Raw genomic sequence first — 17,802 nt, 5'->3', positions numbered from 1 at the left:
GTAGATATAATTTTTTTAAGTAGAGAGAAGAAAAGGGCAGGTGGAGGAAATGGAAAGATCGAAAGGACAAAATGAACAAAAACAGACCCACATGTGCTCCCTTGAACATGGCTAACCTTCATTTTATGTGCAACACTGATGCATTTTTTGGCCCTGGAAAACTCTGGGAAAGCGGGTCACCCAATGCTACCACCTCTCTTTTGCTTCAGAACAGCAACCCAACTCCTTCTTCATACTTGAGCTATTCCAGGTAGGAGATAGATATTAACCCACAGTGTTCCCCAAGCTGTAGGTGTCAAGTGCTCAATGTGGTATCTTTAAAACCCTTCTTTCTTGACTTGGGAGGAAGGGGGAACCTCCTCCCCACTCCTTCTTAGCAGGAGGGAGGTGGAATGCACGGTATATATGCACTTCCCAAAACTTCTCTGTGAACAGCCAACCACCAACTCTTTTATAGGAGTGAGGGGTTGAGAACCATAGAACTAGTTTCCATCATTGTCTCTTGAAAGTGCTGCCCCCCAGTGCTCTAACATCTCTTTTAAATGTATGATCCTCAGACTGGTTGCATCAGTGACACCTGGGGGTTATTAGAAATGCAGAATCTCTGGCTAACCCCAGACAAACATAGAATTTATAAAGAAGCAATGAGCTTCTCTGGGGCCTGTCCCTGTGCGTCTATGACTTACTTATGCCCTTTCTGGAATGCACTGGAAGCACCTGCCCTTTAAAGTGACATTCATTCTTCAATGGCTGATTAAACTTTTCTTGTTTTCTCACCTGACAGTATCTACTGTCTCAGTGTTTCAGCCAAAAGTTCTTTTCTAATATTTTTTGTATTATTTATCTCATTTAATTTTCACTATAGCCCTATAATAATAGAATTATTCCCATCTTAGAGAAAAGGAAACTGAGCTTCAAAAAGATTAAATAACTTGGCCAAAGTAGCAGGAGTAAGTTCTTAAGCCACTCTCTGATTCTAGAGCGCTAAACATTCTAGAGTAGAGAATGCATGTCTTAACACAAGTACTCACAAAATGTTCACAGAATGCATGAAAAGTTCATTTGCTTAGGTTAAAGAAAATGTGAATGCATGTTTTGATTTTATTTGATAGGGAATGAGAAACCACTGAAGGTTATTGAGGGCAGATCACAGAGGGCAGGCAGTGATAAGTAGAAAAATGGGACAGAGATATGTAAATGAATTTATAAGGGAAAACAAGTAGAGGGGGAGATAAGTTAGGAGACTATGAAAAGAGTTCAGAGAGTTATAAAGTATATAGTGGGTGTACTTTTGTTAGAATAATGAGGGTAGAAGCCAGGTTGAAAGAGTTTAAAGAGAGAGTGGGTGACAAGGAAATAGAGTGGCAATTACATGCCAATTATCCAAGATGTTAGCATCTGAAGGAAGGTCCAGAAATGCATTGTAAGCCAAAGGAGCTAGGAGAACCATGTAAAAGGCATTTTTCCTGGATGGCTGAAACTTGACCTTATTTGTAGACAAAGGAACCAGAAGGAAAAAAGACTCTGAAGGTGCTGGAGCAATAATTAAGAGCTCAAGGACCAGGAAGAGGTAAATCGGATGGGGTTTATCCTAGAAGAAAAGGAAGGATACAGCGCCCTCTAAGATAGGAAAGAAAGAGAGAGTGTCTATAAATAGATACTTATGCTGTAAAAAAAAGAGGAGCGGGTGAAGGGGATTACACCTAATCTAGTAAATCCTCTCAGTAAGGTAGGAATCAAAATAATGCATTAGTAGTAGAGAAACCAGAAAATGACAGCAAGCATTCATGCCCATTGCTTGAGGAGGCAAACAGACTTTGAAACACCCATTGTGCTGCTGAGTGTGTTCAGAAATCAATTGTTGAAATCAACTGTCGCTGAGCAAGTACCAACAGCCATCCAGGGCGGTGCGGCTCAATAGTCTGAATTCACAGGAACCCACCCTTTAACAAGGGTGGGACTAAAATACCCCAATCATGGCATCCAAATTGCATGAGAAAGCCAAGTGGGGCAAGAAAAAAATTAACCAATTCATTAAATTATCCTGGGAGTTCTTAGTGGAGACTAGTATTTGGTACACTGGCTATGGGGAAATGGGGAAGGTACAAGTGAAGAGACAATGGTAATAGACCAGACTTTTCCCAGGTTCAAGATTTCAGAAGTAGAAACTGGGGACTCCAATGCCCAGGGGTGACCTTCTTAGCCAAGGGTTTACATGCAAGGAAACAGGAAGGCTTTAGCTTTAGCACCTCAGATTGTAAGGCAACCATGAACCCAGGAACCTGGAGACAGAGGAATGATTTACCAAGGAGCATGGGTTCAAACCCTGAGAATTGGAGGAAAGATGGCTTCATGGCTGATGAAAACTTCAGCTGGCAATAGAACATATTTTATTTTCCTTTCTATGATAGCTATTTTTTATTTCTCGACCTGAATAGGATATTTTGGACAAAGATATGATGTCATTTCCCTAAGTTTTAAATGTTGTTTATAGATTGCTTCTATCAAACATACAATCTCTATTATTTTAAACACATAGACCAGAGACCTTCTTTATAGTGTACACTGCCTCTTGGCAAAACTGTACCTAAAACTTTCTCAGGAAGATTATTAGTTACAATTTCCTTTCAAATGCAATGTCCAGGGAACCATTCCATAGAAACCTTTAATAAAGATGCTATGAAAACAGAAGGCTGAGTTCCTTTTGGCAAAGCGTGTATCTTCATTCTGAAAGGCAAACATATTAAAACATCTTGATAGGTAGGTTTCTGTCTAACCTTTGCCTTCAAGTCATGGGGTCTCCAATTAGTTAATAAGTGATGTGAACTACAGCCCTGTCCAAATAAGATTACTAAAGTATTTGGAGAAGGACTAAAATGACTGAATCAGGAAAATAATTGAAGTCACAAAATCACTTGCCAAAGTTCAATAAAGTGAGCTGGGGCCACAGACCTTTGGTCTTCTCTAGATGGTTCATTGAATGGTGCATTGATCTTGATTTCCTGTCAGTGGCACCGTCTTGTGAAATTTAGAAAGATAACATAAGCATTAGCAAAGCTCCAAAATTTCTCAGCAATTTCCCCTGCCCAGCTCCTTGCAACTTAATGAAAATGTGAGAGATGGTGAGCAAAATCAGGCGTGGGCAGACCTCAGCTGCTTCTCCAGCAAAGTCCCTTAGGCTCCAGTTAAGAATCCCAGGAAGGGAGGACCTCAGGTTTCCTTTTTGTTGGTGTCGTTGTTGTTGTTATTTTGAGTTAGCAAGTAGAAAGTTTATTGAATTTGCATGTGAGAAGACACGCAAGCACTCTCACAAGAGAAAGGGTGAAAGACGAGAGGCCCCAGCATTGTGGAACAATCTGCTCTTATAGATATTTGTTTCTTTTGTAATTTTTATCAACTATTTTACTCCCTCCCCTTTTCCCTCCTTCACTGATGCTTGGTGATGATGACTCACTCAGGCAGAGTTGGTTGGCTCTACCCTTCTCCCTCCTTTGGGATGCTTGATCATAGAGGAACCACTCAAGTAGGGTCATTTGGGACCCAGGTGCTGTTTACTGCTGATCCTCTCAAAGATGTCTTTCTCCTTTTGGCCTGACCTCTTCTTGGAATTTTCCCTTTCCTCATCAGCCAGCCACCACCCTAATTCTAACTCTGCCTCAACTTCCCCCTCAGAGAATTATAGCTCCCTTTAATCTTAAGGGAATTTGGGCTGATGGTCCATCTTCTGTAGCTGCTTCAAGCTGCCAGTGGGTCACAGGCCCTACCTGTGGGAGCAGCGAGGGCTCTGGCTATGCTATTGAGGGTGGCTGGTTGAGTGTGGGGGACAGAAGTGTCACCTTTGCTGAGGAGGAGTTTGTTGTGAAAGGCTTCTAATCTGGAAGAGACAAACTGGATAAGAAACTAGAGTATACATGGTCTGAACAGAAGCAGGAGTAAAATGGCACTCAGGGAATTCTTCCGAGTTTTCAGGAGCACTGTTGGTTGGGGCTTGACATACTGTGAGAATTTGCAATATCTGGCTGCATTTGCATAAGAGTAACTTCTAGAATAACTTCTTGACTCTAATTTAATTTCCTTAGCCACTGAAATTTTATTTCCTTTTTGTTAGTTAATCCTATGATGCAAGGGTCAGAGGGTCAGGCTCATCTTTGGGAGTCATGTCTCACATTGCTAGAGAGACTTACACCCCTGGAAGTCATATCCCACACAGGGAGAAGGTAGTGAGTTTATTTGTACAGTATGGCTTAGAGAGATACGATGTCTGAGCAACAAAAGAAGTTCTCTGGGGGTAACTCTTACATATTTATTATAGGTTGGCTTAGATTTGCCATTACAGAAATAAGTTTCACAAGGACAAGCCCTAAGATTGAGGGCTTGGCCTAGTAAGTTGGGAGCCCCTGTTGCTTAAGAGAGTAGCAAGAATTCCCCAGGTAGAGAAGTTTAATAGTTCTACAATTTTCTCCAGTCTTTTAAGGGACTTTGCAAATACTTTTTAATTTTTATTTATTTGTTTGTTTATTTTTGCTTGCAATAGCTTGGCTCTTTTTTGGTCTTACACAGAAGTTAAAGTTTTAGAATACAGACAACATTATCTTTTACCCTGTATTCTGATTTACCTTAATCCTAACAAAATCAGCATCATTCATATGGTGCTGTATGGAGTATTGCTGATTTTCTGAGCTGGAGAAATTTCACTCTGAGTTTCAGGTGTTACACAGGTACTTAAAGTTCCAGGAAACTACTATTCTTAAGTCCTTGCCATTCAAAAGCAAATAGGTATTGAGGTTCAGGGTGAAGAGGGATACAAAAAGTGTGTCTAAGATCTAGGACTGAGAACCAAATGCAGACAGGGGCTACTTGCCCTGGGATTCCTTTATTTCACACAGATGGGTTTACTTGCTCAGGGATCTCCTTTGGGATGCTAGCAGTCCTCAATCAAGTAGGGGTCTTGGGGCAAACAAGGGGGTAAACACTAGCCGGGTTTACTAGTCTTAAGGTGGCCCCACAGGGTGAACAAAATCCCTCCCTAGAAAGGGGGTGGGTTTTTCAGGAACAATGAGAAATTGATGGGACACCAGAATGTCCTCAAGCCTACAAAGGAGAAGGGTAATGAAGGTCCTAGTTTGGGCTTCACTGTCAACTCCCATAGCTAGGCAAGTCCAAGTGGAGGTGGCTGCAGAATGGCAGTTCAGGACAGAGTAAGAAATTAATAATCTTGCCTGCTATGTTGAATGTCACCCGAGGCTCCTCTAGGTTGATAGTCCAATGTGAAGTCAGAGGAGCCACACATGACATTAGGCACCTTCAGTTTTCTTTGCTTGCCTCTAGCAGGGCTTAAGGGACTATCCTGCCCCCGCTTCAGGAGACAAAGCCCACGTTGGTGGCACTTGGGTCAAGGCCCCAGTAAGTCCCAAGGTCAAGGATTGTCTTAAAGCTTCTGGCACTCTCTCTGCCACTGACCCTCTGAACCACAGTTGAAGCACGGCCCCTGATGCTTTGAGCCACAATTTGGTTGACCTCAAGGGGGCAGGGCACTTTTAACAGCAACTGCCATAAGCTGAGTTTGTCCTTTGATCTTCTGCTTACCTCTCTTTGCCTTCTTCTCCTCCTCAGGTTGTCTCGATTATTAAAGACAGAAAAGGCAATTTCTCATAGATCATTAGTGGGAATTTGTAGGCCCATGGAGTGCTTTTGCAACTTTCTCTGAATTCCAGAGGCAGACTGGCTGCTGAAATGGGTGCCCAGCAAAATTTGACCTCCCTGGGAGTCTGGGCCTACATTAGTAAACTTCTTTAGGGCTTCTACCAACCTCTCCTGGAATGGAGCCAAATTTTCCTTTCTCCTGAGTGATCTCCTTTAGCTTATCACAATTAACCAGCTTGGTAGTACCTTCTCTCATGCCTTTTAGCAAACAAGTTTTAAAAGGGGATCATTGAAAAGATCTTCTTTTTAAATGGAAATTGAGACATGGGCATAAGACAAACAAGTCCTTCTGAGGTCCTTGTCTTGATAGAGAGCTTAAACATCTGGGCATAGGGAATTCCTGACAACTTTCCCTGTCTTTTACAGAATACATCTAACTGGAGGATAGTTGTGTAACTGAAAGTCCCATTGGAGGGCCATGCCTCCCCATCTTCAAGCTTATATTGCAGCCATGTGGCATTACGGAAGATGAGTTTCCTCTTTCTTAGGTCTTCTGTGGGGAAATGATCCCAGTTTAAGAGCAACCCGGGGGGGGCGGGGAGGGGCGTCCTCCAAGATGCTGTTGGCAATATCCATTTTCTCAGCCCAGATGGTCAGAGAGAAGTGTCTCCTGGCTGGCTTGCCAAAATATTTTGCCAGATTTGTGTTCCTAGGTTCTTGGCCATGCCGCAAGATAGAATTCAAGGGCATAGCATAGATTGAGTTACCAGGTAGAAAGTTGATTGAGCACACAGGTGAGAGGACACGCAGGCACTCTTGCAAGAAAATGAGTGAAAGATAAGAGGTCTCAGGTTTCCTTTTAACTTATCACCTTATCCTTCCGGCTCTTCCCTTCCTCACAGCTCCGAATGTCCTGGCTCATCCGTGGAGTCCTAAGGGGAAACCTCTCCTTGGTGCTGGTAGAGAACAAAACTGGGAAGGAACAAAGCAGGATGGTCTGGCATGTTGCCACCGATGAAGGCTTGAGCCTGTGGCAGTGGACGGTGCTGCCTCTCCTCAACGTGTCAGACAGGTAGGTGCCCACCCCCTGCAGCCCCTTCTCTCCGATCAGACAAATTGCAGGGGGGGTGTCCTCCCCTTCCCTCCCCCTATTCTTTCCACCCAATGCACACAAATACACAGGCATATACATGTGCATGCACACACACACACATGCACACACACGCTTCTGGAGGGTTACAGGGAGCATGGAGATTTTCCACATTGGTGCTAATGGACACCCATCTCCTCATTTCTGATCCTGCCTGATTGGCTGCCTTGAATATTTGTGGGAAGAGAAAAAATTGAACTGGACAAACCACATTACTCCCAAACATTCAGGCCTTACGTGTATGTAGCATTTTCTCCCACTTATGGGTTTTACCTTGCCCGTTTGTCATTTTATTTAATCCTTACTGTATGTATTTAAACAGGAAACATCCCACAAGGTAGGTAAGACAGGCCTTATTGTTGTTCCCCATTCCTCCCTTTTTACAAATGCAGAAAATGAGAAGCAAAGAGGTAAAGTTCAGATCATGCTCAGGATTGGAGTCCAGTTTCTGACTCCAAGTCCAGTGCTCTATTGAGGTGGCCCCTGGACAGGTGGGTGAATGTAAATGCCAAGTGCTCCAGTAAACAAAGGAATGCTTCTATCAGAGGTCCTTGTTCCTATTTGAATTCTATCATGAATGACCTTTATGACCTTGAACAGGTTACTTGACTTCTCTGGCCTTCAGTTTCCTCTTCTTTGCACTGAGAGGGTTGGGTAAGAGGATCACTGAGGGCGCCTCTGAAATGCAGCAGTGACTGCTGAGTGCAGCTGCCACTTGTCTCCCCAGGGTGGCACTAGTCTGCCACCTGCAGTCTGCCTGGAGCAAGCCATGCCCAAAATAAAGATGGCCTGGGTCTGGCAGGCTTCACGTGATGCTCTGATGTGTCACATTGAACTCTCCATGGTTTCTGCTCATCCGTTCCAGAATGTAAGGGAGGTCATTTCTGTAAAAAAAAAAAAAAAAAAAAAAATGCATGCAGATGGATCTGGGGGAGGGAGGGGGAAGATATCTTTTATAGGCTAAATGTCTAATCCTGTAATCCAGAGCAACCTCTGCCTTCGACCCCTCAACACATTTAAATTGCCATCCTGGTGGAGCCACCTGTGAAAACCAGGGCCAGAGGCTTAAGGCAATGCAGAGGGGAGATACCAGTTGGCCCCAGTTTCATAAGCATAGATCTGGGTCTCAAAGTCTCACCCAAACTTCACAGAGTCTACCATTTCTGAGAGTTCCTAACTCGAGCCAGTCTGTCATAGGAAGAAAGCATTGTCCTCACTCTGAGCACCAACTACCCACTCCTTCAGATGTGTGTGGGTTAAAGATCAAATCCCCTGGTCATTCTGAGGCTCAGTGCCCCAAAGACGAATGGGTTTAATTAAAGTGCAGTAAGGGGGAGCATGGGCACAACCCACCCCAGACAAGCCTTTTGTCCTTTGGCACTGGGGACTGTGGGCAGGAAGGGACAACACGGGGTGATTGATGCCAGCGCCCTCCCTTTGGGGAGATGCTAAATTAATTCAGATGAATCAAAGGTGGTGATTTTTCCTCCTCAATCCAGCAAGTCCTCTCTCTTTCATAGCCACTCCAGAGGATTTACAGCAAGTAAAATGTTGACTCTGCTCAGCCTTATCCACTGGAGTTTCGTTTGAAGGAAACTTTGTTCTCAGTCTCCCTTCCCCCTGTTAAAGGCTGTTTACTGGACTGACATTTCCAATATTGATACTGAGACTAGACTGTCCAGTGGGGATTCGGACAAAGGCCAGCTTGGTCTGATAATGCCTCGTGACCTAATAAGGGTGCAATTACATAAAACGAGAGGAACTTCATTCCATTTTCTAGCACACCACTGACATGCTCTGATGTTGGAAGCTGCCCTTTCAGAAATAGAGCTGATAAAGGAGGCATTGAGACCCAGAGGCAAATGAAACTGCAGGAGAATGAGGCACAGTTTTCATTTGTTAAAAATCAAACTAGATGGTAGATGTGATGGGCCATAGAACTGAAGAATGCAGTGTATGAGAGAGCCCAGGCTTTAAAATCAGAGAGTCCCAGGCTCAGCCACTTACCAACTGTGTGACCTCAGCCAGCTACTTACCATCTCTGAGACTTGGTTTCCTCAGCTGTAAAATTAGGACAATAACAGCACAATTTGGCAAGATTGTTGCAAGGACTAAATAAAGCAACTATCAAAAGCATCTGAACATACTAGGAATTAATGAATTTTATTTCTCCTATCCTCCATCCTCATCCCTTGGTTATGTAAGTTTAATACTAATTTATTGGATAAATAACATAAATCACAACCACTGATGTTCAAAGTCAAGCTATATTTTATAAAAGAGATAAAATCTAATTCTTAGGCTTGTAATAGTAAAGTGCTTGGTGAACTGCCTGGCCCCTAGTAAGTGCTTCATCAGGTTAATAGTAATAACAATAATATAATAATAATGATATCTCCCATCAAATGCATCAGAAGAAGCTGGGATAGCCAACCCAGCAATAATAAATAAGTAGTCGTGCAGCCCTGAAATGGGGTGGAGTCTCTTATGAATTTGTCATTATCAATGCTTTGTGGACTCCTTATGAGGGGAAGAAGCACACTCCTCCCTCTTCCTTCCAAGAAAAGTGATCTAGGGCATCCCAGATTGCGAGAAAAAGGAAATGGGAAGGGGAGATGGCAAACAAAGAAAAAAGATGAGAAAGAAATAAAAGGAAATGGAGGGGAACAGGACAAAGATCAACTCCCTTTCTCCCAGTCCTGAGATTAGGAGTTATACCTCACGCCGCTGGCCCATGAATCCTCTTAGACCACTCCTGGCTTCAGCCTGTCAGCATCCACCTCATGGACAGCTCCCCCACCAGGAATCTTTGAGCTGGCAAACCTCATTCACTTATCTGTTCCAAACCACCACTGCTACAGCGTTTCCCAACTTCCACACATTATCAAAAATCTTTTTTTTATTAGAGAATTTGTAGGTTTACAGGAAACAATCATGCATAAAATACATACTATATAGAATTCCTATATACTCTTCATCAATATCTTGCATCAGTGTGACACATACGTTATAATTCACAGAAGGACCTTTTTTATAATTGTCCTATTAACCATAGCTCATTGTTTACAATATGGTTCACCACTTGCGTTGCTAGTCCTGTTTCTTTTTTAATTTCTATTCTAAGAACATATATATAACATACAACATACATTCCCCTTTTAGCCACATTCACATATATAAATCAGTGCTGTTAATTGCATTCACAATGTTGTGCTATAACCACCATCCAGAACTTTTCCATCACACCAAATAGAAACTCTGTACAATTTAAACATTAACTCTCCATTTCCTACCTCCAGCCTAGCCCCTGGCAACCTATAGTCTAGAATCTGACTTTGTGAGTTAGCTTATTCTAATTGTTTCATAACGGTGAGATCATACATTATTTTTCCTTTTGTGTCTGGCTTATTTCACTCAGTGTATCTTCAGAGTTCATCCATGTTGTCACATGCGTCAGGACCTCATTCCTTCTTACAACTGAATAATATGCCACTGTATGCATATACCACATTTTACTTACCCATCCATTAGTTGATGGGCTTCTATTTTCTGGCAATTGTAAATAATGCTGCTATGAAGACTGGTGTGCAAATATCTGTTCCCTGAAAGTGGAATTTTCAGGTCATATGGTAATTCTATACAGTCCCTAACTTTCTGAGGAATTGCCGAACTCTTCCACAGTGGCTATGCCATTTTACATTCCCACGAGCAAACACTGAGTATTTCTATTCCTCCAGATTCTCTCCAACACTTGTAATTTTCTATTTTTTTTAATAGAAGCTGTTCTAATGGTTGTGAAATGGTATCTCATTGTGTTTTTTATTTGTATTTCCCTAATAGCTATGATGTTGAATATCTATCTTTTCCAGTACTTTTGGGCCACTTGTATATCCTCTTTGGAGAAATGTCTATTCAATTCTCTTTCCCAATTTTTAATTGAGTTGTTTGTGTTTTTCTTGTTGAGTTGCAGAATTTATTATTCTATTTATTAAACCCTTATCATATATGTGGTTTCCAAGTACTTTCTCCCATTCTATGAGTTGTAGTTTCACTTTCCTGATGAAATCCTTTCATGCACAAGAGTTTTTAATTTTGTTCAGGTCCCATTTATCTGTTTGATCTTTTGTGGTTTGTTTTTGGGTGTAAAGTCTAAGAAACCATTGCCTAACACAAGGTCCTGAAGATGAGTCTCCAGGTTTTCTTCTAGGAGTCTTATAATCCTGTTTCATATATTTAGGCTTTTGATCCACTTGGAGTTAATTTTTATATGTGGTGTAAGATAGGGGGTCCCCCTTCATTCTTTTGCATATAAATTTCCAGTTCTCCCAGCACCATTTGTTGAAGAGACTATGCTTTCCCTGTTGAGTGGACTTGGCAGCCTTGTCAAAAAACAATTGGCCATAGATGTGATGGTCTATTTCTGAACTCTCAATTTCATTCCATTGGTCTCTATATCTATCCTTGTGTCAGAACAATGCTGTTTTGATAACCATAGCTTTGTAATAAGTTTTAATGTCAGGAAGTTTGAGTCTTCCAACTTCATTCTTCTTTTCCAAGATATTTTTGGCTATTCAGGGTCCCTTATCCTTTCAAATCAATTTGATGATTGGCTTTTCCATTTCTGCAAAGAAGACTTTTGGAATTTTTATTGGGATTGCATTGAATCTATAAATCATTTTGGGTACAACTGGCACCTTAACAACATTTCAATCCATGAATATGGAATGTCCTTCCATTTAGTTACCTCTTCTTTGATCTTTTAGCAAAGTTTTGTAGTTTTCTATGTGTAATACCTTTCTGTCCTCAGTTAAATTTATTCCTAAATATTTGATTCTTTTAGTTGCTGTTGTAAATAGAATTTTTTTCCTTGATTTCCTCTCATCTTGCTCATTCCTAGTGTATAGAAACATTACTGATTTTTTTTAACTTTTTTATTGTAGAGTAAAACATATATACAAAGCAAAGAAATAAAAAAGAATAGTTTTCAAAGCACTCTTCAACAAGTAGTTACAGGACAGATCCCAGAGTTTGTCATAGGCTACCATACAATCCTCTCAGATTTTTCCTTCTAGCTGCTCCAGAATATAGGGGGCTAGAAGGCTTAAATATTTTTTATCATCACAATCGACTTTTTTTCTTTCTTTTTGTGAAAAGTAACATATATACAAAAAAGCAATAAATTTCAAAGCACAACACCACAATTAGTTGTAGAACATATTTCAGAGTTTGACATGGGTTACGATTCCACAATTTTAGGTTTTTACTTCTAGCTGCTCTAAGACACTGGAGACTAAAAGAGATATCAATTTAATGATTAAGCAATCGTATTGATTTGTTAAATCCTATCTACTCTATAATTCCACCATCATCTTTGATCTTTCTTTCCCTCTCTTTAGGGGTATTTGAGCTATGGCCGTTCTAACTTTTTCATGTTGGAAGGTTCTGTCACTAATATGAGGTAGGGAGATGGAACTATCTGATGTTCTGGAGAGGCTGGGCCCTCTATGTTTCAGGACTTATCTGGTCCAGAGACCCACCTGGAAGTTGTAGGAAACGTTACTGATCTTTGCATGTTGATCTTGTACCCTGCCATTTTACTAATGCATTTATTAGCTCTAGTAGCTTTGTTGTAGATTTTTCATGACTTTATATAGGATCATGTCATCTGCAAATATTGAATTTATTTTTCTGATCTAATTGCTTTGGCTAGAATTTCCAGTACAATGTTGAATAACTGGTATCAATGGGCATCCTTGTCTTGTTCCAGATCTTAGAGGGAAAACTTTCAATCTTTCACCTTTGAGTATGCTATTAGCAATGAACTTTTCATTGTTTTATCATGTTGATGGAGTTTCCTTCTATTCCTATTTTTCTAAGTATTTATCAGGAAAGGGTGTTAGATTTTGTCAAATGCCTTTTCTATATCAATGGAGATGATCACATGCTGTTTCCTCCCTTTGTTCTGTTAATGTGGTGTATTACACTAATTTATTCTCTTCTAGTAAACCACCCTTGCATATCTTGGATGAATCTCACTTGAGTATGGTGTATAACTTTTTTAGTGAGCTGTTGGATTCAATTTGCTCGCATGTTGAGGAATTTTGTATCTATATTCATAAGAGAAATTTGTCTGTTAATTGTCCATTCTTGTACTATTTTATCTGGTTTTGTTATTATGGTGTTTTGGTCTCGTAGAATGAATTAGGTAGTATTCCCTCCTCTTCAATGTTTTGGAAGAGTTTGAGCAGGATTGATATTAATTCTTCTTGAAATGATTGGTAGAATTGACCCATGAAGCCAGCTGGTCCTGGGCTTTTCTTTTGGGGAAGGTTTTTGAAGAATGATTCAGGATCTTTACTTATAATTAGCCTGTTGAGATCTTCTATTTTCTTCTAGATTCAGTGTAGGTTGTCCTTGTGTTTCTAGGAATTTGGCCATCTCATCTAGGTTTTCTAATTTGTTAGTACAAAGTTTTTTAAAGCACCTGTATTGGGGCATACAGGTCATCCTAAAGAGTGTCCAGGCTCCAGACACTGGTCCTATCCCCTGGTCATTACATAAACTATTTTAAGCTACTATATTTTTGGACTGGATATGATAGTAGCCTCCCAACTTATCTCTTTGCCTCCATTTTTGTTACCACACAAGGCAGCTGGAGTAAACTTTTTTAAACATAAATCATTTTCCTCTTTTCAAAACCCTTCCATGACTGCCATGGTTTTGAGGATGTGTATCAAACTCCTTAACATGACCTCGAGCCCATGTGTTCTTTGATCACCCTAATTTCACCAGCCCCACCTTGTACTGTTCATCCTTTATGGCCCATTCAATAACCACATAAACTCCTTTCAACTCATTTGTACCATGATAATTGTACCCCCCAGATTTGCACCTGACATTCTCTCAATATGTGATGCTTTTACTCTACCCTCTATCCCCCTAATTCCCACTCTTCCTTCATCACATTTTAAAGAAGTCTTCATGAACTTAAACTATATACATATAATATATTCTCATAGCTTCTGGGACTCCTTATTATCTGTTTCAAGGCAAGTACCACGTTTGTTTATGTATCACTATTTTCTGAACATCTAGTACAGTGTCTAACATATTGCATGTCCAATCAATGTGTTGGCTGAATAACATATTGGGGAAAATTGCATATATTTCCAAATTCTGGATAAACTCACTGAGAATTTAATTTGTTGGAATCCATCCAACGCTCATCCTCTGTTCCACCTGTATGCAACAAAGCAGATGAAACCACATTATTATAAATACTACTGAAAAGTATTTTATATAACAAAGCAACACCTGTGTCCCATCAGATGAATCAAAACAGCATTTGTAACTCTGGTGACAAGGAATTATCTTTAGGGACTTGCCTGGTACCCGTGCTTTCTTTGTCTCTGGCTACTATCCTATCAGAACCACTTTATAAGAAACACTTTGAACCTTGACCGTAAGAAGAGCTAGAGCTGATCACTTGAGAGAAAAGGGCTACAGTTAGGGTACTCCCATCACACAGTAGGCTTTCCATGAAGGCTCAATAAATATGGCATGGGTGTATTAGGACTAATTCCATCTATCCATGGAATGATATTTTCCCATCTATTCACAAATAGGTAAAGTGATAGAAATAATGAAATAGTCTGTGACCATTATGAAGTGATGCTAACTGTAAAACCATACTGTAAAGAGTAACAAGAAAAATCTCCAAAGAAAAATGCCCAGGATGTTTTAAGTAGTGGCAGTATTCCTGGAATACAGATATATGATTTTAAGGTAACTTTGAAGGGCAATACCACTTCAAATATTGGTTTGATGTTTGCTTAAAAGTTATCTTACTATTTTACAGCAACCTTATATAAATAACTGCTTTTTGGGTGGGCCACGGTGCTTAGCAGGCAGAGTTCTCGCCTGCCATGCCAGAGACCTGGGTTCGAGTTCTGGTGCCTGCCCGTGCAAAAAAAAAAAAACTGTTCTTTTTTTCAGTGGAAACCTCACTCTCTCCCTCATTCCATTCACTTTTCACCATGCAATTGCTAGTTTTTCTGCTGTAATTAAATATGCCTCTTTTCTTAAAATGGAAGAAAGGGAAATTCTCTCCCTTATTCTATCAGTCTCTGGCAGGGACATGTTCCTGTCAGGTTTTAGACGGTAGCCGATCGAGAAATTAGAGAAACTGAGTTCGAGTTTAAAATTTTATTGTCCCGAGGCGAGGTTCCCGGGTCCGGGTGCTCAGGGTGCAGGCCGGGGAAGTCGTGCCCCCCTAGGAGCAGCAGGGGTGCTGATGATGCCTACGGGGCCTCCTGTGGTAGGTTAGGGGTTTCGGGCGCTTTAGGGCCAGGGGGCATAGCTACAGGCGGTGTGCAGTGGGCATAGCTACGGGCCGTGTGCCGTGGACATAGCTATGGGCCGTGTGCAGTGGGCATAGCTACGGGCCGTGTGCAGTGGGGTGGGGGGGTCCTTTGTTTGTCAGGGCAGGTCCTGATTGGCTGAGTTTGCACAGCTGTATGCCCGGATGTTCACAGTTTTAGTTCAAGTGGGGGCATTCCAGCCAGAGGCAACCAGGCCAGGCCTTACAGTTCCTAGTTTTCCTCTTTATAATCATATATTCTGCTCAATTAAACACCAGTGCTTACACCCCATCATCAGCTTTGATGTGCTTACAGAGCAAAAGCTAAGTTCAACTCATTACTAGATGGATCTAGAAACATCATGGATCAAATCCTATCCCACAAATCACTGCAGTTTTACAGGTAAATACAAAGTACATAACTTATCACACCTGAGTAGACTCCCTTCCCTAGCATTATCATTATAAAAGCTTTTTAGCTGTGCACTGTATACATAGCCTAACAAGAAAAAATGTTCCTTCTGGTGATATTTAGATCTCTAGTTCCTTTTGAATTCTTTGTCCTAAACAAGTGAAGTGTTTCACAAATGCATCTTTGAAATGAGATCAGATAAACTGAGAGCCATGTCTTCAGTATTTAGACCAGCAACTCCATAGCCTCAAGGTGTTTTTTTCCTCTTCAATTCTTGTTTATGATCCAAAGAATCCCCACTTTACAGGGTGTGCCATCAATAATAACACTCTCCTTTTGTGTAGCATCTTTCTGCGATGAAAAAGACATTTTCATTACTAGCAGAGAGCAGGGATTTCCAGTGAATCTCTTTGCAGGTCTAGACCTGCCCCTGAAAAAGTTGAGTTGAACTCAAGATTTTATAAAATTGAATCACAGCTTCCTCATGGCGCCTTTGGGAGAGTTAAACCTAACGATGATTAGGGGCGAGCATTTGTTGAGTGCTTACCTTAAGGGAGCCCACCAATGTAACTTTACATGCACCAGCTCAGCTCGTCCCCACGGCAGCCCCTTGGGTAGACAGCATAATTAATCTTTTTTTTTCTATTTTTTTTTTTTTACATGAGGAATCTGATGTCTTAAAAGAGTTAAGCAAGATTCCTTTCAGCCTTGGACTAGTCTGCTTCCCAGGTACAGGCCAGAGGAAATGCTTGTGTGGTGCCTGGCATGTAACGAACACTTAGTAAGAAGTAGCTGGGCCTATTAAAATATTTTGGATCTAGATTTCTTTTTTTCAGGCCAGGCCTCTTGTTCATTTTGAGTTAGTTTATTGTTTTTCCTTTGATTCATCAGGCGCCTGAAGTCCATCTTAATTCTCCACCACCACCTCTGGCTGAGAACCGCCATCCTCCCAGCCCGCCCCGCCTGCCTTTCCCTCTCTCACAGCCCCGCTGGGGCAGCACCCCGAGCAGAGAGCGACTCTTCCCTTTTACTTCCAGGCTTTTGTGGCTGGACACACACACACACACACACACACACACACACACCGAGCGGCCACAGTGAGCCCCTCCCCTCGCGCCTTTGCAAGTCTCCACTCGAGTCAACCCCTGACGGTCCTGCACCAAGTGTCTGACTCCGAATCTGGAGCAAAGGTCCTGATAGGCATTTTTTATTTGCAGAGGTATCAGTGCACCAAGTGTAACCAAGCCTAACAAGTCCGATCTCTTTATAACAATGAGATACATTTAGTTATACATTTGAAGAGCCGGCCCTTAGTAAAGGATAATGTCCACCACCATTCCGGCTGGTGGAAAATCCAGGCCCCGACATTGACACCCTGCTCAGTAGAGCCCTTCCCTGCCGCGGGAAGAAGGCCCAGGGGGCGGGGCCCTGCACCTACCTTCACCTTCTGCCTGCTTCCCCTTTCTTGGGAAGTCTCCCTGTGTAACTGCTTGCCCTCCCGCCCTCCTTGCTCAGGGAGGGGGGCTGCCTTCGGGAGGAATGCAGGCCACACTCTGCGAGCCCCTGCCAGCCAGCGCCTGCCGCCCCTCTGGACAGGCTAACCCGGGGGTCACAGTGGCTCCCACGCTGCCACACTCTCTGCCCCACACCGTCCCCGCCTTAAGCAACCTGCCACCTCCCTCCCTGGGGCTTCTCTCCATTGGTCCCCTGCCCCCATCTTCAGATGAGAAACTGAGGCACAGAGGGTTTAAATGACTTGCCCAATACCATAGGTGATTGAACACAGAGGGTCTCCCCTACAGCTCCCTACCCCCCTCCTTCCGTATCACCAGACAGCATCCTGCAAAGACCCGCAAGCATGAAATGGAAGTAACTTTCAAGAGCACTCAGGTTTTACGTATTTATTTATCCACCCAGTGTTTACTGGCCTGCTCAGAGCCGAGTGGTGGGCTTAGGTCACTAAGCAATACAGTCCTGGCTCTCAGGGGTGTCTTCGAACGGCGAGACAGGCAGGAAGACAGGACTGTTACATCACAGGGCAGTCAGGGCAGAGGCTGCGTGGGGCCCAGGAAAACCCCAGCCTCTCTGCTAGCCAGCTGTGTCTGCATGGCCAGAGGCGGAGGCTGTGGCCAGGATGGGGGGTGCACTTATTCTTTCCTTCCCTATCAATAGACCCACATCAGGGATGCGCCAGGAGCCACTCCTGAGGCTCCAAGATCTGGGGAGTAGGTCTGGGGA

At 42.3% G+C, this 17,802-nt stretch overlaps 1 protein-coding gene across 1 annotated transcript in view; it reads left to right on the top strand.

The window, feature by feature from the left end:
• Positions 1–17,802, top strand: part of ALK (ALK receptor tyrosine kinase) — a 219,793-nt gene that overhangs the window by 107,190 nt on the left and 94,801 nt on the right. The window contains exon 6 of the mRNA XM_077151697.1: positions 6,546–6,715. Within this exon, the coding sequence (XP_077007812.1) occupies positions 6,546–6,715 (170 nt within the window). The remainder of the gene's footprint in view (positions 1–6,545; positions 6,716–17,802) is intronic.

This window comes from Tamandua tetradactyla, chromosome 3 (assembly GCF_023851605.1).
Source record: "Tamandua tetradactyla isolate mTamTet1 chromosome 3, mTamTet1.pri, whole genome shotgun sequence".
NCBI classification, from domain to species: Eukaryota; Metazoa; Chordata; class Mammalia; order Pilosa; family Myrmecophagidae; genus Tamandua; species Tamandua tetradactyla.
This window is presented reverse-complemented; position numbering and strand designations above follow the sequence as displayed.